General features: G+C 37.9%; 3 protein-coding genes across 9 annotated transcripts; 1 reads left to right on the forward strand and 2 right to left on the reverse strand.

The window, feature by feature from the left end:
• The first annotated feature begins 541 nt into the window (after window positions 1-541).
• Window positions 542-15,956, forward strand: LOC133735456 (QWRF motif-containing protein 2-like). 2 transcript variants are annotated; one of them, XM_062162857.1, is made up of 7 exons: window positions 542-797; window positions 10,086-11,603; window positions 12,818-12,937; window positions 13,423-13,539; window positions 13,625-13,714; window positions 14,790-14,897; window positions 15,490-15,956. In XM_062162857.1, the coding sequence occupies exons 2-7, from the start codon at window positions 10,212-10,214 to the stop codon at window positions 15,562-15,564; spliced, it is 1,902 nt and encodes a 633-aa protein (XP_062018841.1). In that variant the 5' UTR covers window positions 542-797; window positions 10,086-10,211; the 3' UTR covers window positions 15,565-15,956. The 2 variants fall into 2 exon arrangements, with proteins under 2 accessions (XP_062018841.1, XP_062018842.1); XM_062162858.1 differs by lacking the exon at window positions 542-797 and adding an exon at window positions 9,451-9,955.
• On the reverse strand, window positions 2,528-7,615 carry LOC133735458 (uncharacterized). 6 transcript variants are annotated; one of them, XM_062162860.1, is made up of 8 exons: window positions 6,995-7,615; window positions 6,261-6,311; window positions 6,125-6,181; window positions 5,770-5,828; window positions 4,927-5,047; window positions 4,356-4,409; window positions 3,211-3,303; window positions 2,528-3,123 (listed from the first exon to the last, which is right to left on the reverse strand). In XM_062162860.1, exons 5-8 carry the CDS (start codon window positions 4,939-4,941, stop codon window positions 2,704-2,706), a joined length of 582 nt encoding a protein of 193 aa, XP_062018844.1. In that variant the 5' UTR covers window positions 4,942-5,047; window positions 5,770-5,828; window positions 6,125-6,181; window positions 6,261-6,311; window positions 6,995-7,615; the 3' UTR covers window positions 2,528-2,703. The 6 variants fall into 6 exon arrangements, 4 of the variants coding, with proteins under 4 accessions (XP_062018844.1, XP_062018846.1, XP_062018845.1 ...); XR_009859040.1 differs by lacking the exon at window positions 4,927-5,047 and having other exon boundaries at window positions 3,211-3,224; XR_009859039.1 differs by lacking the exon at window positions 4,927-5,047.
• A 3,576-nt stretch (window positions 15,957-19,532) lies between the features above and the next one.
• Window positions 19,533-20,937, reverse strand: LOC133735457 (LOB domain-containing protein 39-like). Its single transcript, XM_062162859.1, has 2 exons — window positions 20,588-20,937; window positions 19,533-20,485 (listed from the first exon to the last, which is right to left on the reverse strand). The coding sequence occupies exons 1-2, from the start codon at window positions 20,769-20,771 to the stop codon at window positions 20,010-20,012; spliced, it is 660 nt and encodes a 219-aa protein (XP_062018843.1). The 5' UTR covers window positions 20,772-20,937; the 3' UTR covers window positions 19,533-20,009.
• Between the last annotated feature and the right edge of the window lie 3,161 nt (window positions 20,938-24,098).

Raw genomic sequence — 24,098 nt, forward strand, 5'->3', positions numbered from 1 at the left:
CAATTTACAGTTCGGAAATTGTAGCATACTTGCATCAATTTGATCTGTAGTCCAACGACATGTTTAATCTTGGCGGTATTGCAGCCATGGTTTATACTATGCACTTACAAACTGGTGTAAGTCGTCTTAACACATTCTAGACTGTTGAGAGCTATAGTAGGTCAATCATCTTACTATTCAAAATTGAAGCATACATGCATTAAGCTGAGCACATTCTAAATCTTTATGAAATATGTATTTAATTTTTTGTAAACTAACTCGTGTGTTTCGTAACAATTCAGTCTTTAAGTTTACATCTAAATCTTATCATATAGTTCCTAGTTTTTCACGACTTGGAAATAATATCGCAATGTGTCCAAATCAAGCCCTCGTCATATGCAATAGACCGTACCACAAGGCTTCACGTAGAGACTTATAGTGCAACAAAGAGAAGGCGACGTGGGACCGGCCCTATAAGACAGACACATGTCCAAAGCAAAACGGAGGTAAAATTGAGGGACCTGGGGACAGAAGCAGACAGTACATGCACAACACAGGGGCGGAGCATCCCAGAAAATTATTTAGATGCTCTCTTTTTTTTCGATCTACTCCTCCATTTTCTCAAACTCAGAATAAGAAATAATATCGTAGATAGTAATTAAATTCAGAATCCCATTTATTCAGGGGGACCTATTCTTTTTCTCAGCAATCAATTCATTCATGCATCGAGAATGAACAACTAGGAGTTGGAGGCCAGGGATATGATCGATGATGATCAATCGCTCAGTTGTGCTTTTGTTCTTCATCCATATTACTAGGCAAGTTTTTCATCATTTCTCCATTCGATCTCTTCTCTATTAATTATCAAATGCTTGCTTTGCTTTGTATATAATATAGCTACCCTATTGTTCATCATTATGTCTCTCTCTTCTCTTATTTATTTCTCTCTCTATCTTTTTTCCTTCTGTATATATACAAATTAGCTCCAATATGAAAAGTTTATGATAAAAGGTTTAGGGACCTTATTGAATTGGGAGTGGTCCTGTAAATCATTCTTCGCATGCTTTCATGTGTTACTGTCTTTAGGACTTTTAGTTTTAGAGATGCCCTAGCTCGATCTAGTTCTCATGGCTAGCTAGAGATATTAGGCTCATACGGTACACTAGAGTGTTCGATAAGCGATCGAAAAAGGAAAGATTGATGTAACCAGGTTGCTTGAACCAAGGAGCTACCACAAATTGAAATTACGACGAAGTAATATTCATTGAGTGAATTAAATGGTTCATACTGTGGCTGTGGAAATATTGAAATTTGAAGCAAGCACATATGCCTTGCAGTATAGTTTCTGCAGTTACAGCAGTGAAAACTTCCTGCTGGGTTTAGAGTGGAAGTGAAGTCCAAGTTTAAAACAGCTTCACTTTTTTTTTTAATCAAACCCAAACCCAAAGGGCGGGTGGCAATATATTAATCTAAAGCCAAAATAGGCCGTTACATACCCTTCCGCTGTCATCTACAGACAGACAAGAGTGTAATGGTAGTACCCACAGTGGTACATAGAAATAGACCTACCCATTAGACATTCATGAACGTAGATATAACGGATATCCTCTTTTGGTACTACTCCAGAGGCGCTAGAGAAACATAGAGTGCGCACAAACGCTTAGCTTCCTAAAACAAGGAATTATTGTAATTAAACAAACTAAAAACATAAAGATGGGCCTAGGGCAAAAACTCTAGCTCAAAATACTGCAATCCAAGTAGCCCAAGAAGAAGGCCCACCCAAGGCCCAGCAGGCTTGGCTTGGCTCGGCTCCAGCCATCACCTCCAGACCACCAAACTTCCAGCGCAGCTCCTCCCCGGTGCCTGCTCCATCATGTCCCCGTCGCCCCGAGTCCGCCACAGTCTGCCACGACCAAAACCCGACGAACCCCGCTGCAACACGAAAACAAGATGAGACCAAGCCGCCACAAGTTGCATCCCCACGAACCAGTCTCGATGTCACTGTCCCCGATCGACACCGCCACCGAATTCGAATCGCGCAGTCGATCCAAGACTCTTCCGACACAAGATCTGCCGCCTCCACTACAGGAGAAAACCCCTTTAGTGACAAACCTATTTTGTCTCCCATTCAAACAAATTTGTCACCCATAGGTATGGGTGACAAAATCATTTTGTCTCTAATTTTGTCTCTAATAGTGGGTGACAGATTCTTATTAGTGACAAAAGCTAAATTTTGTCACCCAAAAATAAAGGGGACAAAGTATTTTTCGTCTCCTATACGCCTACATTTTGTCACCTAAAACATTTCACAATCGAGCAGAAATTCTATATATGGCGGGTAATTTGAATAAAATGGCGGGATTTTGGGAATCAGTGACAAACTGTTCGGAATGGGTTTGTCACCCATACTTTGAATATTTTGAAATTAATTAATTTTTTATTTTCATATTTAATTGATTATATATTATTGGTGACAAAATGTCACCTTGACACCTGGGAACATAATATCTAATTATCAATTTTATATAACAAATTTCAACACTAAATAAAACTAAATAAAAAAGTATTTAATTGCATTGAATAAATGAAAAGATAGTATAACAGAGAAAGTGAAGTTTTGCGTTTCTACACTTCTACATAGACAATAGGTAGCAAAAACAAGTTTTCTAGTTTAATAATATAAAACTAAAGTTCCATCGGAAAACAACATTAAGGTCCTAATAGCTAGTCTGCACCCTCATCTTCATCCCCATAGATATTCACATCATCATCATCATCATCCCCATTATCATAATCATCATCATCATCACTGGAATAATGAACATTATACCCTTCAACAGTAGCAAGTTGCTCTTCTATGTGACTGATATGCCTCAAAAGCTTTTCCACCGTGGCTGTCAGCTCAATCACCTTTTGTTCTGTCACTGAAGTATTTGTAGATTTATCACTCTCAGAATAATGGACGGGTTCCTTCCGTGGACCATAGCCCAGACCGCGAATGCCTCTACCCTTTGCAACCCCAACGCCATTTGCCAAGATATCCAACTGCATAGAGACGGGAACTTCTATTTCATCAAGTGAGGCAGCCCCAAGCACTTCAGCTAACTTCTCCTTTGTTTGATTCAATTCTCCTAACATTTTCTTCTACATAATTGAAGAAGAAAAAAATAATTAATTAAAAAGCGATAAAAACAAGATTAAAAATTGAAAATCTTTATAACAAAAGCTAACCCCAGTTTGTTCAGCTGCTTCGTTGATCCATTGACCGTCACGATGTTGATGCATAGCGCTCCAATTCTCAACAAAAGACACATTTTTACCTTTCTGTTTGTGCTCAAAATAAAAAGTTAATATGATCAGTATGCATATAATACATGTTAAAATATTCAATTTTAACTCAATACCTCAAACCTGCAGATTTATGCCAATAAATACCATAAACACATGAGCAGATTAATAATTAAACAGACTGAAGGAGCAAGCGCACATGCAGATTTCAGGCTCAAGTAATATTACGACCAAGCAGAAAACCACTCAGAACCGTGAGAATATATCACTTCTTAGTGATTCGTAAAAGTAAATCACAAGAAAACTTAACATGACTGAAGCGTACTAACATAAGGGCCAAGGACATGCCCCTTCTTTTTACTGATAGTTCATGTTACAATATATTTTCAATAGGCAGTAGTAACCTCCTTAACTCTAACCATTTGGTTCAGTTGAAGTGCACCTCGCTGGATGCAATATCTAAGACTAGCTTTTCCTAATTCTAGAGAAGAGACAACTTCAATGTTCAAGTTGGACCTTTCATCTGTGTCATTTGAAACATATAGAAGAATCAATGACTCAGAAACCTATAGAAAAAGCAATACTAATTATTTGATCAAACAAGAAATAATACTTATGAACACATAAGTATTATTTCTTGTTTTACAGAAAAAGCAAAATAAAATTCAGCTTGTTGTTAAATGAAAAGGACCAAAAGTTGAAAATGAAGTGTTATTGACTCATCTTCTGCTGTGTGACAAAAGGGAGAAAAAAAAAAAAAAAGAGACAAAAGAAAAGGAAAAAGAAGAAGAAGATGGAGTGAGTATTGACCAGTATGTTATGTTACGATACATTACCAAAAGAATATACTTTATGTGGAGCTTTAGAGTATACTTGGACACCTTATTTTATGATACTAGAGCAATTTCTGGATAGAAGTCTGGAGATCAACAAAACCTCAAATTAAAATAGTCAAACATCCAGTTTAAAGGTTATCCAAGTGAACCTGGAAACATCGTTATAATGCTACCGAACCTTCCAAAATAAAATTGAAGAAAAAGTACAAAAAGAATATACTATATGTGGAGGTTTAGAGTATAGCTGGACACCTTTTTAATGATACTAGAGCAAGTTCTGGGTTGAAGTCTGGAGATCAGCCAAACCTGAAATTAAAATAGTCAAACATCCAGTTTATAGGTTATCCAAATGGACCTGGAAACATCGTTATAATGCTACTGACCCTTCCAAAATAAAATTGAAGAAAAAGTTATAAGTCATCTGAGAAAAGCTAGAACAAGAAAAAGTTGCAGATGTAGTAGAATAGACAACAACAAAAAGGATTAAAGCCTTGTTTGTTAGCTGTGGAACAGATTAAAAGTGTTTTTCTCAAGTAATAGCTTATATATAGACATGTACAGATCACATTATTCTCTTCCCATCAAAATATATAGATGTACCTATTTACATACATTATGAACTTAAACATGTATAAGTAGGTATGAGTGTCTGGTATAAATTTCTGTGGGAGATGATCGATCAGTGGAAGAAGAAAAAAGCTATACATTCTTGTCGGGAACAGTTAGACAATGTCCCTGCCTTCAGGGAATCTAAACCTTCAAAATGACAAAGGCAGGTCGCTAATTCATAGAAGCATAAAATACACAATCAAAAGACATATACCTCAAAAATGATCATCACATCATCACTACAATTGTAGCACCATGATGAAGACTACTGATCAGATTTAACACTTAGCTAGCATTAGCAGTGTTCATGCTTTTGAATTTTGCGCAACTACTTGCTACAGACAAACCAAATCACACAAATATGAATTTAATAAACATTAGCAGTGACGCATTTGTTACTTGTTTCAAAAATGATATAAAATAAATGACAACCAAGAATTATTCCTTCATAAGTGATGCATTTGTGTCTAGCGTTATTGGTCAATTAAATTTGCTAGATCATAGGTAGCTGTTTGTGTTTTGTTCCTTTTTCCCTTATAGTCTACAGAACAACTTGAAGACAGATTGATCGTAGATTTGGAAACCAAATCACAGATATAAGCTTATCTGTCTATCTATTCATCTAAGTAATCACTTTCTGCAACTGTCCTACATCCTTATATGATTAGCTTAGCCTAGCTTCCTAAATTGAATTATTTCACCTACTTGGCTTTCGTACAAAATTCATCTAAACACTTTCAAATATGAATTTAATAATACATTTGAATCTAAGGAATTTAATACACTTAGCTAGCATTAGCAGTGACGTGTTTGTGCTTGCCTCTTGATCCATATTAGCAAAATAATCCTTATTCAACCAACAAATATGCAATTTAATAAACACTTTACATATCCAAAATCATATAATGTCTTTCCTTATTTTTCTATTATATACATGTCCACTACCATCATGTTTCAAGACTGGTCTTAGCTCGCATAAACCATAAAAAATAAAATAAAATAAAATAAAAAGGAGAGAGGAAGATATTAATAGACTACGTGGAACTTTAGAGCATACCTGGACACCTTTTGTGTAATACTAAAGCAATTTTTGGATTGAAGTGAGCTCAACAAAACCTAAAAAACAAATCAAGACAAAAGCAAAATAAAATTTCAGCTTTTCAAGGCCAAAAGATATGGTCCGCAGAAAATTAGTAAAGATATAAGTAAACTGTGATTAAAGGTTGTTAACGCTTTCTCACACAACAAAAAGGACATTACAGGACTCTTCCTGATCATAGACCAGCTTCTTTATAAACTACTAAGGACCATAACATTAATGAGCCTACATCTAACATATTATAAGCAGAAGCAAAGACAAAGGCCATGTCAAAATGTATATGACATAAATATACGTAAATTAGAAAACTTACTTGTTCTTCTCAATATCGATCAGTTGCATCACTCTTTTTAGCACTTTCAACAATCACCTACAGAAGACAATGAATTTCAAAACAAAACTAAAGAGAAACATAGAGTAAAAACCGCAAGAGCAAAGAAGAATCATACTAGTATTCAATCCGGATGATGCTCTCTGATGCGATTCTGCTTCCCTTTTTCCTGGAATATATAAAGACACAAACTGTAAACTTCAACATAGATTGAAAATAGTACGAGTGTGACAATTGAGACTATAAGAACAATTTTATGTTTCCGCTTAGCAGAAAGTAATGCTTTGGATTTTCCATACAAAACTGTATCCAAGAACCCCGCCGTATCTCTCAAAACCTTTTCTCTGGCTATTGGAAGTCCAAGTAATATATATATATATATATATATATATATATATATAAAGAACCAATTACAGTCACTTCCCTATATTAACAATTAGTTCCTGAAGCCATCACTATCCACCACATCAAATCCAAATATATTTAAACCTGAGTTCATCTCTCTACATAAAACTCAACCACCCCCAACAATTCCATCAAGACGTGCATATGTTAAATAAACAAGATTGTCAATTCTAAATGGGTGAGAAAACAAAAACAAAAACCCAATTAATATAAAACCAAAATTAGAGAGATGATATCATCAAAAAATAACAATACTGAAATTGAAAAGTCTGCAGCAATCAAGAATTCATATCCCAAACAATTATCCATTGTTTTCTTACCAGTATAAGAACCCATCATCTCAACTGGTATATTGTAATCAAAACACAATTACAATTGAAAATTGAGAATACCCATTGAAACAAATCAAATTATAAAAAGAAAAGAAGACAAAAATTAAAAATTTACCTGATCGATAAAAAACCCAAGATGAAGGGGTTTGGTGCTGGTGATTTAGGATGATTTTGAGATTGGGCTGCTGGGGTTGAGAAGTGAAAAGAAGAGATTAGAGAGAAGATGATGTAGTAGTTTGAGGTTTGAGGAGATGAAGTAGTTGTCGATCGAAGGTGGAGTTCATGTTGCTGGCAGTTTGAGGTTCGAAGTTGTGAACGCTTGGGAAAATAGATTTCGCGGTGGATAGGATGAAAGAAGGAAAAAAAAGAAAAAAAAAAAAAAGGTATTTATACCTCATCCTCTTTTACATAATACTACACCATTTTGGAGATTTGAAGTCTCAATGTTTTTTCCTCTCAATTAAATTTTTGATTTCCCGCTGGTGGAATAAAGGCCAACTGCCTAAATTATAAAAACAATAGGAGGCAAAATTATATTTTGTCACTAATAAAAAGTTGAGACAAAAAGATTTTGTCTCCTTTCTTTATTATTTTGTCAAGCAAACATTAATATAAATTTAATTTAAGATGACAACTTATTGGTGACAAACTAAAAAATTGTGCCACCCATTATAGTTATTAGTGACGCAAATGACTTATGTCGCCTATACTTTTGTCTCTAAAGGGGTTTTCCCTTGTAGTGCTCCCAGAGATTACATGCCGGAAACACAAAACCAAACTGCACATGCCAAAAGTTGAGCAACCAAATCCAAGGACTACATGAACAACCCAATCATTCCCCGTCCGGCAGCAAAACCACATGACATCGGCGAGGCCAAGGCCAGCCGAGTTGCCAGCGCTTCCACCGGACGAGAGGTTAGCACTGGGGCGCCGCCGAGTTAGGGTTTTCTCTCAAAGGGAGACAGAAGGCTTCGACTTCCAAGTTAGTTATTTGGTCACGCCACAAGAGAAATAGAAATAGTTAAAACAACTTCACTTGGGATAAAAAGCAATGTGAAATAACTCGATCGTTATTTGGCATGTGGAAAAAAAAAATGACATCAAATAAAGTTACATATATAAATCTTTAATAGAAATATGTCATCTTTATTAGAATGCCACACATGCAAGTAGCTAGGTTTGGGGTTTAGAATTTAGAGTGGAAGCTTGTGACCTCTCTTTTTATTTATCAGTAATAAAGTCAGAAATTACTAAGTTAATGCTGCTAATTTAATGTGAAACTATGACACATGTTTTTTGTTTTTTTGTTTTATATTAAGGTCAATTGCCATCTTTATACACCAAAGAGTGTTCTCTTAAACAACATTGAAGATTGACATTGTTAAGTCCTTTAAAGGTGAGTTAATTGATTGACTAGCTACTTGTTATAAAAACTACAACTAGGTCGATATCTTAGGGTCAATTCTCCTGAATCATCCGCATAATTAATTGTGAGTGATTACATCATAATCTAGATTTAAAAAATGCCTCAAACGTATTATATATTACTTAAAATCGTGAATGGTGATTGACATGATCAAAGTTATTTTAGTGGCATACAAGTGATCATAATTAGGTACATAATTTAACAAGAGTAGGGGAGGTGGTTGTATCTATTGTCTAATCCTTTGCTTGGTGCATAAAAAGATGCAATATATAGTGTGACTTAAGATAAACTCAAAGAGAGTAATTAGAGTTACTAAAACACAAAGCAGAGTGTAATTGTCCTCTTGAAGATTCAAAGTTTTCTAGGTAGCCTTGTTAATTAAGTAAATTATTGGTGACATCTCCTTTCATAATTCACCTTCTCTTTTGGAAATACTGTAAAAACCAAAATTAGTGAGAACTGATATGGTAATGAAGACTGACCGAGAAGCAAGCCCATGATAACACCCACCTGTAACACAATCAAAAAAGAAAAGAAAAGAAAAGCAGCCTTTTGTAAGTGGCACAACATTGAGTTGTCAGTACATTTATTAAGCCAGAGAGAACCATAAAATAAAATGTGCTGAAAATTTATTCTAATGTCCAATCTTAAGAATCTCAAAAACGTATTTATGATTGAAAAGTGTAATCATACTAATTACAAGTCTTAGTTAAAAACTTAAAATATATCAAATTTAAGTTTGAAGTAGTTAATTTGCAAGATTTAACTTGTAATACAATAATATTTCATATTTATCCATCATTAGATATAATTTTTTGATAAAACTACTGATTGACGAGTTCGTGAAAACATAATAACACTTTCAATGAATTCATCAAAGTAATTTAATTTGAATTAATTAAAACTCTACAATATTTTGAAACAATATGAGATATCTAATTTTTTACTCAATAAAAATTTAGTGAAAAAAAATAAAGAAAGATTTAAAATGATTAACACATCGCAGTACTCCAATTCAATGATTCATAATACAATTGGTTCAAAAAAAAAAAAAAAAAGATTCATAATACAAATCATCAAAATTAATAATGATTATTTTTATAGATTAAGTGATCATAAAATCCAAAAGCTCTTTCCTCAAAAAAAAAAAAAAAAAAAAATCCAAAAGCTAGAAATGAGGTTTTGGACAACTAAAACGGTCAACTCCGAATAGCTGGTATCGAAAAATGGATTCGCGTAACGTCTCTTCGAAGATTCAACATTCGCATCCTTCTTTCTCTCTCTTGGTAAGAAAAGAACACTCGCCGCCACGTGTAACCAAGCTAGCCCCACCAACGCAACTCACTACACTATTTACATTTACCAAAACACCCCCCAGCCGCGCGAGTAATAGCTTTTTATTAATAATAAATACCATGGTGCCCATCACCCAAAACCCAGCGTGTACAAATCAAACAAAGAAAAATTCAAAAACAGATGAACCAACAAATCAATTAACACTAAAACGGAAAAGAAAAACAAAAAATAAATAATAAGTTTATTTAAATGGTTCTTTTTGCGAAGCCCAAACACACGGGGTGGCTAGTACGACAGTTACGCTCCCAAATCTCGGCTAAAACCGCTTCCTCTCTCGCCGGCTTAGTCGTAACGGTCATATATCCCAACTCGATCACCTTGCTCTTTCCAAAAGCACCACCCACACACTCTCAGACTTCACTTTTCTCTTTTCCGCTCCTGCTTTATTTTTATTCATTTACATAAAATTGATTTTATTTCTCAGAGGAGTGAGAGAGCTACACACTAGAATTGGAGTCTGCAGTGGAAGTTGTTGGAATTTAGTAATTTTTTTCCAGAGGGATTAGGGTTTTTGGAGGATGAGATTTGAATCGAATTCTGAGTTTCTGCGATGGTAGCTGCTGTTTCGACGACATTGAACCCCAAAGCCGCCGCCTCCGGTCGTCCTCAGAACGGTACCAGGCCTCCGCTACTACCCTCCGACCCCGAAAATGGTGTCGTTCCTCGCCGCCTCAAGTCTCGAGAAGTCACGTCCCGCTACATGTCGTCTTCTTCCTCCGCCTCCGCGGCTTCGTCTACTTGTGCCAATTCGAAACGGTGCCCCTCGCCGGCGGTCTCAAGGACCGGGGCGGCGAGTCCGATTCCGACGCCGCAGACGCTGAGGCGGTCGCAGTCGGTGGAGAGGAGGAGACCGGTCACTCCGAGACCTAATTCTTTGGATTTGAGGGCCGGGAGTGGAGCTGCCGGCGGCGGTGAAATGTCGGCGGCCCAGAAGCTGCTGGTCACTTCGACGAGGAGTCTATCGGTTTCGTTTCAGGGCGAGTCGTACTCGCTCCAGGTGAGTAAAGCGAAGCGAGCGCCGTCTCCGACTGCGAGGAAAGGCACGCCGGAGCGGAGGAAGGCTTCGACGCCGGCGAGGCCGGATCAGAGCGAGAATTCGAGGCCGATGGAGCAGTACCGGTGGCCGGCGAGGTTGAGGCCGGACACTTGTATGACCAGGAGCTTGGATTGTACGGTGGAGAGGAAGAAAGTGAATGGATCTGGTTCCAATGTGGTTAGGGCATTGCAAAATTCGCTGGGGAATGATCTTGATGGGAAACTGAGGTCTAGTTCGTGCAATTTGGGTTCTGTGAAAGCTACTGAGCCTGTTGATGAAGCTAGAGTTACACAGTCTGAAGCTGTGGCATCCTCTGATACTGACAGTGTGTCTTCTGGTAGTTCCAATTCGGGGCCTCACGAGCTCGGTGGAGGTGGCACTAATTGCTCTGCTGCTGTTGGACAAGCGCCACGTCCTAGAGGGATAGTGGTTCAGGCGAGGTTTTGGCAAGAGACTAACAATCTCTTGCGCAGACAGTCCGAGTATAAGGCTAATGGAACAAGAACTGTGGCCTCTCCGAAGGTTAACGAGGCCAATAGATTATCTATTGATAGTCCTGTGTCATCTCCTCGGGGTGTTTTGAATAGCAGAGGCCAGTTATCCCCAAGTCGTGGAGCTGCTAGGCCTGCATCGCCAAGTAAGCTCAGCCGGCCATCTGTATCATCCCCTTTGAGGGGAGTGAGCCCTTCTCGAGTAAGGAATGGAGTGTCAGCTACGCCAAGTAGTAACTTGAGCAACATGCCTTCGGTTTTAAGTTTTGCTGCTGATGTTCGAAGAGGGAAGGTTGGGGAGAATCGGATAGTTGATGCACATGTGGTGAGGCTCTTACATAACCGGCTGTTGCAGTGGCGTTTTGTGAATGCTAGAGCTAATGCTGCACTAGCCGCACAGAGATCCAATGCAGAGGTATGACTCCTGGACTTAAGCCCCATTGTCTTGAAATATACAACTATTATGTTTCGCTTACATTGGATGGCATAAGTTTGTACGTTATATTTTTCTTGTTTCTCTATGCCTTGATTTATATGGGAATCTTTGAATGCTTTTCTGCTTCTTGTATATGATTATCTTTGCAATTCGTCTGGCTGCAGTTCAGGTTTTTGGCAACTTATTTGCTATGGCACCCCTTTCAGTTTTGTTATAACAGTAGTGTCAGTTATTTCTGAAATGGTCAAAGTTGGACTAGTACATATAGATTTGTAACCGAAACTAGGTTAGTGTTGTGTGGTTTGTGAAAACTTGTATATGCTTCAATGCTGAGGGAATTTAAGGCAATTCTGCTTTCTTCTTTCTATGTCATTAAATAATAGGTTATCATGTGAAGCATATTCTTGCATAAAGAAGTGTATTGTGTGGTTTGTGAAAACTTGTATATGCTTCAATGCTGAGGGAATTTAAGGCAATTCTGCTTTCTTCTTTCTATGTCATTAAATAATAGGTTATCATGTGAAGCATATTCTTGCATAAAGAAGTGTATTGTGTGGTTTGTGAAAACTAGTATATGCTTCAATACTGAGGGAATTTAAGGCAATTCTGCTTTCTTCTTTCTCTGTCATTAAATGATATGTTATCATGTGAGGCATATTCTTGCATAAAGAAGTGTTTGATATATGTCGCTAGGCAAAATTTTAATTTTCTGTTTCCTTCTAAAAGCTCTGATTTAATGAATGTATCTGGCTGCAGATATAAGATATGAGTACCTGTAGGGTGGGTTAGCTTGAATGCTTGATAGCTTGTTTACATGAAAATAATTGAATATTGATAGGTCATTTACACGATGATTCAGGTTTGACAAAGTCGGGTGAGATACTGCATTGTATTTTTGCGTATTTCTATGGGAGAGTATTAGGCTCTTGTTGTGTTTCTTTTATCATACGAGCGCCCTCGTCCATGTGAAAATTGAAATAGTTACGACTTATGAGTGGATGATAGTCAGTAAAATTTTGGGTTGGAAAGGATTCTAAAATATTGTGGATACTCACTACTCCTTTATTTGTGTTAAATTTGAATGTTTAGCAGATATACAACTTATGTTATAGATGTTGGATTTTTCTGTTTCAATAAATCAATCCTTTACCTGAAATTTTTGTTGTCTTACTGGAATTCCTGCTTTTCATCAGAGAAGTTTATACAATGCGTGGGTAACAACTTCAAAACTCCGGGAATCTGTTAGAGCCAAAAGAACTGAGTTACAACTGCTGAGGCAAAATTTGAAGCTAACTTCCATCCTCCAGGGGCAAGTAAGATCTCTGACCAGTGACCGCGTTCTTATTCCAGTTGTTTGAATCTTTTGCCTGATATTGCTTGAATGTTTCCTATTTGTTGTCATGTGAGCGGTTTGTTGAAGTTATGGTATTTAAATATCATTTGGTCCAAGTTTTGCATGCAGTCAACTCTCACACTTCCATCCCATTTCTCTGGGTTTTTCTTTTTCTGACCATGAGGGGTTGGGCTTGCAATCTGAAGTGGATTACTAGATTATTAAGTAGAGGAACAGAATGTTTTTTCTTCTTCTTTTTTATTCTCCAATACCTCATTGGCTTGAAATTTCGTCTGTGACTGCTTTCCTTTGCTCTTTTAGAATGATAATCACTGCTCCCTTGTGAGATTCTATGTTCTTACTTTTTGTACTGGAAGTCATGCATTGCTGTTGAATAAGGTGGTTTGTTTTCAATGTACTTTATTGACGCTTAAGTTTTAATTTTATTTTGCTTCATGGGTGCAGATGATATATTTGGAAGAGTGTTCACTTATGGATCGGGATTACTCTAATTCCTTGTCTGGTGCCATCGAAGCTTTGAGGGCTAGCACACTCCGTCTTCCAGTGGTTGATGGAGCAAGGGTATGTGCCTTTCTCATACCTCTTTCTTTACCTGCTTGTCCCTATAGCTAGTGACAGTTTATTTTCCAATTCTTTATTGGTACAGGCAGATGTCCACAATGTGAAGGATGCTATTTCTTCAGCAGTTGATGTGATGCAGGCAATGGCATCATCAATATGCTTATTATTATCGAAGGTGATTTTTCTCAAACTTTATATCCTTGCCATCTTCATGGGTATTAGATCTCTACTTGTCGCAGGACCTTAATAGAGCGTGGACAGGTGGTTGTTAACATGATGCAAGGCCATCTTTAGGACTTGTTGGGCCTTCCTCATTCTACAATTAGAGTCCTACTGGGGTTTTTCCTTGAAGATGATGGTTGTATGGGTAGTTACTAGTAGGTTGTTAAATGAGTGAAAGGCTATCAGTTACTTGTCTCAGGACCTTAATAGAGCGTGGACAGGTGGTTGTTAACATGATGCAAGGCCATCTTTAGGACTTGTTGGGCCTTCCTCATTCTACAATTAGAGTCCTACTGGGGTTTTTCCTTGAAGATGATGGTTGTATGGGTAGTTACTACTAGGTTGTTAAATGAGTGAAAGGCTATCAGGACTGGTCCTCTCTTTGAGAACATCTACAGTCTACAATTGGAGTCTTTCCGGGAGTTGTCTTGATTGAAAAGAAATCTTGTGTTGGTAGTTACTAGTAGTGTCCTACTGGGGTTTTTCCTTGAAGATGATGGTTGTATGGGTAGTTACTATTAGGTTGTTAAATGAGTAAAAGGCTATCAGGACTGGTCCTCTCTTTGAGAACATCTACAGTCTACAATTGGAGTCCTTCCGGGAGTTGTCTTGATTGAAAGAAATCTTGCGTTGGTAGTACTAGTAGTGTGAGATGATACAATTGAGTTCCAAAGACTCAAAGAGTGACCATTGAGCTACTGTGACTTCTACAACAACCAAATTGAGTACTTCAGAAACTACCCAGCCTGTACGGGCTTTTAGAGTTTCATAAATTCAAATATCAAGGAATAAGGATCACTAAGGGATCTGTAGCTTCTTATTTATCAAAATCTTTTCTGTCAGTGGCCATAAACATGAAGCGATTTATATGTAAAATGTTTTATGTCTCTCCTATTACATCCTCTTTGATTGCCAGAGCAGCCAATACACATCTATGGCAATGTGTTAAGTCCTTAATGACCAACTATTGAATGTTCTTTTGGAAAGTTTTGTTTTGCCACTGATCTGAAAACATCTGTAACTGATAGGTTGGGGAGGTGAACTCTTTGGCGGATGAACTTGCAAATGTAAGTGTCAAGGAGCATGCTTTGCTTGGTCAATGCAGGGATCTATTGTCAACAGTTGCAGCCATGCAGGTATTTGTTGTTAATTGGTTTCAGTTTAAGATCTAAATCAAACTATAGATATGGTTTCAGTTTAAGATCTAAATCAAACTATAGATAGGAAGTAGAACACCTCACACCAGCTTTTTTTTTTTTCCTGATTCTTTTGATGGTGATCTTGCCCTAGCTAATCATGCATAAATGCTGCAGTGAGATCTTGATTGTGGGTTTTGGGAAAAGGCAAAGTGGTAGATGTGACATTAACGGTGGAAGAACCATTATTGTGTTTTTTTGGCCCTTCTTTCATATTCCTCTTGACCTTATCTCCATCCACTTGATATAAACTATCAGATCGAAGAATATAATAGGGGTATTAGCATATTACTTATGCTTCTGCGAACTGAAAATTTTACCTCAGATTGCTAACTAATCATTACACCTTCATAAGAATCATAACTGAAACACAAGGACCCTGAAATTTCGCCTAATTGTGGGAGAGGAGGTTTAATTTATCATTATAGGGCAAAGGTTGAGTGGTGCAACTTTCTTATTCTGCTACAGGACATTCTTGTCCTTTTTCTCGTTATAGTTTAACTTATCTACAAAGATTGCTTTTTCTGAGCAGGTTGAGGAATGTAGCCTGAGAACACATATTGTACAACAAGAACGTGTACCTTCAAGCCTCACAGCAGAAGTGTAAAGCTATATGGTATGACTGCCTAAACAGCTAACATCACATCACATCAGATTCTTTTTCCTTTATTCATTTTTACCTTCGAATCCGCAAAGAAGCCGAAGGGATAACAAGAGAGATTGAATTGGTTGGTTTTGGTGGTGGCTTATGAAAACCAGCAGGGTGCAAAATTAGGCCTTTGTTTGAGGTACGCGGAACAACTGATATTACGTGCGTCATAGGTAGCAGGAAATTGTGTAGTCAAACATCAAATTAATTTGTATACCTCTACTTCCATAAGTCTATGGAATATATATGTAAATATATCAGTAGCAATGGTTTTAACTTAGTTTGATCCAATAGTTTATGTAAGTTATGTTTATATATGGGTGTTCATACAATTTCCCTTCTGTTTATCAGTTTCCTAGAATATCATGGGTTTTTAACTATTGAATGAGTAATATGGGGTGAGGAAAGAACTGCCTCCAGTCTATGATCCCTTGCTTAGTCAACAAAGTTAGAACTTGAGAACTGATCTCTAATCATGGATTTCTCGGAATTTTCTTACAGAGATTTTAACCTCCTTCGTCCTATCTACACTATCTCATACCATTCTAGGTTAGACAACGCTTCATGTTCATACTGTAGCAACAATCTTTAAGAATAATGATAACTTAGTTTTGGTTTGCATTGGAAGAGTTGGAAGTGAACTAACTCAGCATTCCTGACCTAATTCATCGTCATCTGAGTGGGTGATTTCAAACCGCTTTGCATCCAATTATCTAAGCCCTAGCGCCAATACACATATCGTTACACGAAACTAAACTATATTTATGTATTGATGCAAAAAGGTGCCTTCTAAATTTCTCCCAAGATTTGCAAATCGCACAGGTGCATCTTAAATTAAAGCAGCAAATCACAGACGCAGCGGCAACCATGGTTAAGTTAATTGAGAGATTCTTAAGTAGGGCAGCCGTACCACGTAGTGATTGGGCAGCGCGGTAGGGCTGGCCAATACCGCATTGCCCAATCAAAACTTTGCAGGAGAGTGAAAGGTGTTTTGGATATATTGCCTTATTAAAAAAGGGAGCAAATTTTTTTTTTAATTTTAATTGGGCTGCTATCAAAGAACTTCTCAAGTTAATTAGTAGTAGTAGTAGTAGTGGAAGAGGAGGGAGGGACCCACAGCATCTTTGAGCGACGCGGCGAGGCGAAGCGAATGGATTAGAAACAAGTGTTACAAAGTCTTTGCCTTTTGCCCTTGCAACGTCATTCTACTATGTTACGAAAAACTGAAAAAGCAACAAAGAAATAAAAAAGAAAGAAAAAAAGGGCATTTTGGGTGGTGGCGATGCCGTGGAACCCACTTCCGATGGAGGAGCACTGTGGCCGTGGATGGGGCTGACGTGCACCGCACCATCCATCTCTACCTTTTCCGATTCGGAAAGTAACAATTTAGGCCGGGACCCACATCTTTCATTTTCCATATGCTTCAATTCTTGGTCTATGAATTCCCTTTGTGCTTTTTTTGCTTGGCCACCATGAGACAATTGGGTCAAATACTTCATGTGCCTTTTTGAACCCTATTTTTTTGCCTGGAATTTGGTTCCACTATGGCTATCGATGACCTCAATAAAACAAGTGCCTTTACTGTAATCTGTACAGTGTAGGGATACGTTTATCACTGCAACTTTCTGCATTCATGTGAAACTGGGTCGATGCACTTGCCCAGAAGGCCAGAACTGCAGGGGTCATCAGTGATTTGTTCCATCATCGTAGCTTGCTAAGTACAAGCTAGCAGATCAAAAATTAAAGAGTGTCTCTGACCAATAAATAGGGTTTCTATATCTATGCTGATATTATAAATGCAGTAGATAAAGAGGAAGATGTATGGAAAACTTATTTAGAAGTCCTCGACTACAATCACATGTCCATGGTCTCGAGACAATCTTGAGGTCTCGGATAATCTTATTAGTCTTTGTGCTTTGCCTTGATGTTAATTGGTCCACATGCATGTGTTGGGATCCTAGAGATCAAAACCACAAAGATACATGATAGTCCCAAATTATACAATAATTACTCATATGTATGTATGTATGACCACTTTTCGTTTCAAATATTTCAATTTCTGAGATGGTCACTAATTACATTCAAACTTGTGGTACAACGCAAAATTAATGTAGATGAATTGTCAATTGTTTGACATTATATCTAAATTGTACATATATTTCATTATTTATTGAGACTTATTATATCGTTATAAGTATTTAACAATGTTATGACCTCGCACTAAGAAGCTGAAGTTTATTGTAATTTTGTGATGAATAAAACTCTCTTCATCAACCATTTTCTTTGACATGGGATTACAAATTATAGTCACACATGCACCATATTCAGTTACACCATATTTGTTTCACGGATTTTAAGCTTAAGAAAGGGAAAGCTTACTTTCCCATATTTGGTAAGTGCAAGGTTAGGAAAATGGTTCTTCTTGCAAGAAAATAATAAGGAGAAAAATGAATCATTTAATTCTCATTTTTCAACATTAACTACATTTTTTAATATTTATTACAATATTTGTATGACTAAAATAATCATATAAACAAACCATTTTTCTTTCATTATATTGTATTATTAGTTATTGATTCTATTCCTTACTATTACCAAACAAATTAGTAGGAATCTTAATTTCCCTTCTCGATGAAAATATAAATAAATAACTTTCTTAAGATATTCATTCCATGAAGCAAACGGAACCTTAATGTAAAACACTCCTTTGAGTATATTTGCCTATGGTGCACGGCTACGTGAAATTGGCTTCGTATCCCGTACCGATCTGGGATCCGGGTATGATATGCTCGGATACGCGTATCCAGATTTGGATACGTCTGTATCCTATGCCGATACGTAAGTATGTAAATAAATCGAATACGTGGGTGGGTAATACTGACTTTTTACCCTTAAAAAAAAAAAAACAAACAAACAAACCCAGATCAGGGACAGAGACCTAATCTCAGATTTCTCCTGCTCCTCATCTCTTTTCTTCTGTTCTTCTTCACAAGTCGCAACCTTCTCTGCTCAAGACTTCTCCTCTTTGATTCGCTTGGAGCTTGGAGCTTCAATTTCTAGCCAATTTCTCCTGCTCTTCGTCTCTTCTCTTCTGCTCAGCTGCTCTTCTCTTCTTCGATTCGCTTTGGGTACGTTCATTTTGCAGCTTCTGGTCTTCTTCTCATATTTGTTCTTCAATCAGTTGAATGCTTCAATTTGGTTATGTTTGTTCTACAGCCGATTTGCTTAAAGCTTGGAGTTTCTTCTCATATTTGTTTTTTGCTTCGGGTACGTTATATATATATATATACAGTCCAGCTACGGTGCGGACGGTACGGATTTCCCGTTTTCCCCGACTTTCCGATCACATTTTCACATCTTAACCGTTCAGTTTTTAGGTCCTAATGTATAGATCACCTCAGCAAAATTTCAGCCAATTTGGTGATCGTTAAAGCATCCAAAACTGCAATTTACCATTATAAATACGAACGGTTTCGGTTTGACAGATTCGGTCCGTTCGTGTAAATTGCAGTTTTGGAGTTTAAATACTTGGTATTGAAAGATACATGGAGATTGTTTGTGTATACACGTTTCAATCGGTGAATATGTTGGCTTCTGAATTGTGAATTGAGTATAGATTAGTAATTTGTTTATGTTTTTTTTTTTTTTTTTAGTTTTTCTAATTATATATATGTAAATATATTTAATTGACGTATCATTCACGTACCCGTATCTTATTAGATTTAAGATTTGCCGTATCCACAGATACGTATCATATCCAGATACTTGTACCCGTATCGGTGCTTCTTAGATATTTGCAAATTATGGAAGTTTACCTACTTCCACAAGTTCTCCCACTAATGTAAACCCATCCCAAATTCAAAGGATTAGGATAAAGCATTTATTAGATGGACTGATGGAGCACCAGACCACAAGAGTCAATCTCATGATGGTAATTTAATCATACGGATAATGTTCGCAGGTACATGTAACAACAGTACACAGTGCGTCTCCATCTACAGCTACCACTCAAAACCAGTGCAATGTAATGTAATTCTCAGACGCCCTATTTGGACGATGTACGGCCAGGACAAACACTAGTAACTGCCACAGCCCTATAGGAAACAGACAATCACGACACGTCATCATCATCATTATCAACAACTCCCAACGTAAAATAAAGGAAAAAAGTTGAAAATAAAAAATGAAGAGAGAGTTTCACCGGAAAATTCAACCAAAAAAAAAGAAAACTGAAGGGCTCCGATTACCATTTTCCCTCTTTATTACATTACTCTCTTCTAGACCTTACCAGTTTGATTAACCACTGTTATCATAGCTCAACAAAATAGCTCTCTCTCTCCCTCTCTCTCTCTCTCTATATATATATATGATGACGTTATAGCTTTCCACAGAATCTGAGTCGCTCAAACAAAAAGATTCAGAAGCTTGCGATCGCCGTTCGAATCACCACCGCCGGCGCTCGTAGTCATGATCGAATCTTCGGAATTAAACGACACCGTATCTCTCATTGATCTCTCGATCGCGCAGCTCCTTCCCCTCGCTCGTCCTCTTCCACCGGCCGCCGCGGCCGCGAGATTCGGCTTCAGCGACAGCGCCACATCCAACGGCTGGCTCCGTTCCACGTCGTCGTAGAAAATGGACGGTACGGATGTGTAGTGGAGGTCTTGTATTCCGCACGCCCCTCTATCGAAAGTGACGGAGGATTCGTCCAGCTTCGGCGTCGAAATCGCCGGTAACGGCCTCAAAACGCCGCCGGATAACACCGTCTGGACCGCCGCGTGGCACACGTGCCAGTTCCCGCTCGACAGAAGCCCCACCGCTCCGCTCACCGGATTCACCGTACGGCCGCATGCTTCGAAAAGCAGAGACTGAAAAAGAGCTAACAAACGAAACAAAATAAAGCAAAATCAAATTCATTTCTCCACATTATTCTCGATTTCTTCTTAAATTTTTGAAAGAAAAAAGAAAAATAATAAACTACCAGGGCGTTGATTTTCAGGCACGGCGGAGATGAAGGACAAGAGATCGCTACGGCCGAAAAACTTGGCGAGGAACAAGGTGGCGTTGCCTTGGGATTCGGGACAATCGATCCAACGGAGGCACGACCTCAGTATGCATGTCTCACTGCACCCCTTTCGGAGGACTCGGCAACCATTGCAGCTCATCTTCACCGTCCGATCTCTCTCCGGTCAGTGATCAATTATATCTTTGACTTATCCTCTTTATTGATTTGGCTTTGGCTCTGGCTTTGGCTTTGTTTGTGAGAGAGAGAGAGAGGGAGAGAGAGGGAGTGAGTGTGCTCTGGAAACTTAGGGGCGAAAATAGAATAGAAGAGACTAGAGTATAGAGCGTGGAGAGCAAGGTGGGGTTAACCATGGTTGAGTTTAAGCGGTTGTGATTTTAGACGGTGGGGACTTTTTATCTGGGGGGACCCACGTGAGGGTGGGTTTGTCTTGTCGAGGGAATATCTTCCAAACTCTGGGCGAGACTGAGCGGCTCCGTGTTTCCGCGACCTCGATCCAGCCGTTGAATCGCGGGACTTTTTGGGGTTTGGCCGTTGGATTCTCTTGCTTTTAAGCTGGTTTTTGGACTCAAATCTTGGGGGTTGGGTTTGGGTGCGCATTACGAACTCGGCGCAGCTGTTAGGGTTCACATTACTAAACTCATAGACTGTGAACCAAGTCTGTTACAGTGTTAACATGACTTATATAATCCAGGTGCTATTCGTTTACCCTAGAGGTTTTAGGTTGATGTAAACTTACATGAATTATTTATTAGATGCAAAAATGTGTACGTAAACGAAACCGAAAGAAAATTAAATTACAGGTTTTATATATTTTTTTAGTGAACAGTATTTGTCACTTTTGTTCTGAATTATTATATTATAAATTGTGCGTTCGATGAATCTACTAATCATGCTTACGGTTTTGATCACACTTGCAATATTATTATTAGAAAAAAAAAAGTAAAATTAAGATTAGATGAAGACACTTGTGATATTTTTCTCAGTCTGTATTCGCCAAAGACTAAAATGCTTAGCTCATAAGCAATATATTAAGGGGAGTTTCTTACAAGAATAATTGAGTTTTAATTAATTGCAAATGTCTAAATTTAGAAGGCTTATAACCACAACAAGGGCTTTAGTCCTTTTTTGCCACAGGATTGTTAGGAAGGTTACAAAGTGGGATATGTGGTTTCTTTCCTCAATACTTGTGACCGCAATGGACCTAGGGAAGCTCACTGGAAGTGATACTTGATGCCCAAGTTTTTTGAATTCTGTGTGTGTACTTGAAAGAATCAACTAGAGCCTGCTTCCTAGAAAGAAAGAGAAGAGAAGGGCCATTAGGTTTGGTCCTTGTCTAATTGTCTTGATAGTCTAATTTTGAGGGTTGTAATTTTATTTTTATTTTTCTTTGAAATTTTGAATTGGCCTTTGACCAACTTGAACATCTTTGCTTGCTGGGGTTTTGCAGACAATGGACCCAGCCTTGGTTTTATGGATTGGGCTAATATGGACCGGGCCGCGTTATGCAAAAGTATTATATTTTCCACCAAGTGCTCTGGATTGGAACTTGGACCTCATAAATAGATAACGGGAGAATTTGACACCAGTTCCATGTTTTTAATTGCGGCCGACAGTAATGCCTGTCGCAGTCCTTAAATATTAACCCAGTAGATTTCAACCACCACCACCATATGGATTACATGTGAAAAAACAATAAGCACGATAAACTTATTAATCTTCTTGATCATATCTACCAGACTACCACCATCATTGTCTATTGTACAATACTAAGCATGTGTAATGTGTTCGATCTTCTTCTTCCAAATGATCGCCGTATGCGCTAAAGTAGTATAATCCGGTGACACACAACTCACACAAGAGCGCAGCAGTAATATAGAATAGAACAAACATAGCATATAGCTACGGAGCTACCGTATGGGGCATGGAGCTTCACTCATAAGTGGGGAAGCATTTTAGGTGGTGGCTGGGGAAGCCACGTGTCATCTCAAAGATGAAAGCTCCATTTCCATTAAAAATGTTGGCATGCAACTCATCGAGCATAAGCCACTACGTATCAGTGGTCCAGGTCGGTTAAAAAAAACGTAGATAGAAGGCGAAGGTGTAGCTAATTTGTCATTTTGGAAAAGCATTAGGTAGTAAAGCCAGTAGTGAATTGTGGTCGACAGAGTTCCCAACTTGCAAAGAAACTGGTTTAGGGTTTTGGGGTTGTGGTGGGATTTGGTGTGCTAGCTTTGCCTACCGAACAAGAACCAAGCACCCAACTGTAGAGTCGAGTGATACACAGAACCTGACCACCAGAAGCTTCTTCGAAGAATCAGTTCTTTGGCTGCAGTTTGAATACGTCCACCCCAAGTATCCTTTTAGTAAATAAGTAGTGAGATCGTACTCATACTTTAGATTTTGTGTTCGTTTTAGAAATAAGCAGCATAATGTTTGGATTTAGATATATACATACATGCATATTAAGAAATTTTTTTCCGGAGTTTGCATGTAATATGAGCACTGCACATGTCGTCCATTAATTTTTGGTCGGTAGTGTACCACATACATATAGTTAAAATGACTGGTCTGCAGATTAGTGTGGTCGATCAACTTTCCACTGTATGTAGGCAGCATTAACTGATTAGGTGGGCATTATTTGTTTAGCTGTTGTATATGTAGGGATTGATCAGTCGGCAAGGGGTCTACTTTTATCTCTATAGTTGCAAAATTAGTTGCCGACCAACTAATAACTCATCGGTCTACTCTAGCTAGTAGTTAGCTTAATTAGTATTATCTATTGGAGTTCCATATAAACTTAATTAAACAGTTAGCTCTCTTGATTGTGTGATGGATTGGACAAGGACCTAATACCGGTGTTGCCATGCCAGTACTATATGTAATGTAATCTCTAATAGTGATGACTGTTAAGTGGGATAGGAATAGATGAGAGAGAAGTAGAATGGCTTTAAACCTTTTGGAGATGTGGGGTACGTACTTGTGCTTAGTTTTGCTGATGGATACAATACGTTAACTAAAAGTAGTTTACAATAGTACTGATAAAATGCGCATAATATGGATGATAACACTATGATAAGGTTAGAATTCAATTAATTAACAAGTTAATATATTAGTGTATTTTAGTGCCAAATGTCTAAGTTAGGATGTGAACTTGTGAGGTATGAAATGTACTAAAGGGCAATTGCATGCGTGCCTTTCGCCCCAGTACATTGGCCACGGACAGGACTTTGTGAGAGGATGATCGAGTCTATGCAATCCCATTCCTACGCGGTTACAGACTCTTCAAGTGTGCATACTTGCTGAATAATACTAGCTCAGCTAGTTGACTGACTTTTGGCCACCAAAAAAAAAAAAAAGAGTTGACTGACTTCTTTATTGTTTAGTATCAAATATCTAAGGTGCGTGGAATCTTTTCACAATTTCACCAAAACGATTACAGGAAGGTGCAGGCGAACTAAAATCCAAA

This window comes from Rosa rugosa, chromosome 3 (genome assembly GCF_958449725.1).
Source record: "Rosa rugosa chromosome 3, drRosRugo1.1, whole genome shotgun sequence".
NCBI classification, from domain to species: domain Eukaryota; kingdom Viridiplantae; phylum Streptophyta; class Magnoliopsida; order Rosales; family Rosaceae; genus Rosa; species Rosa rugosa.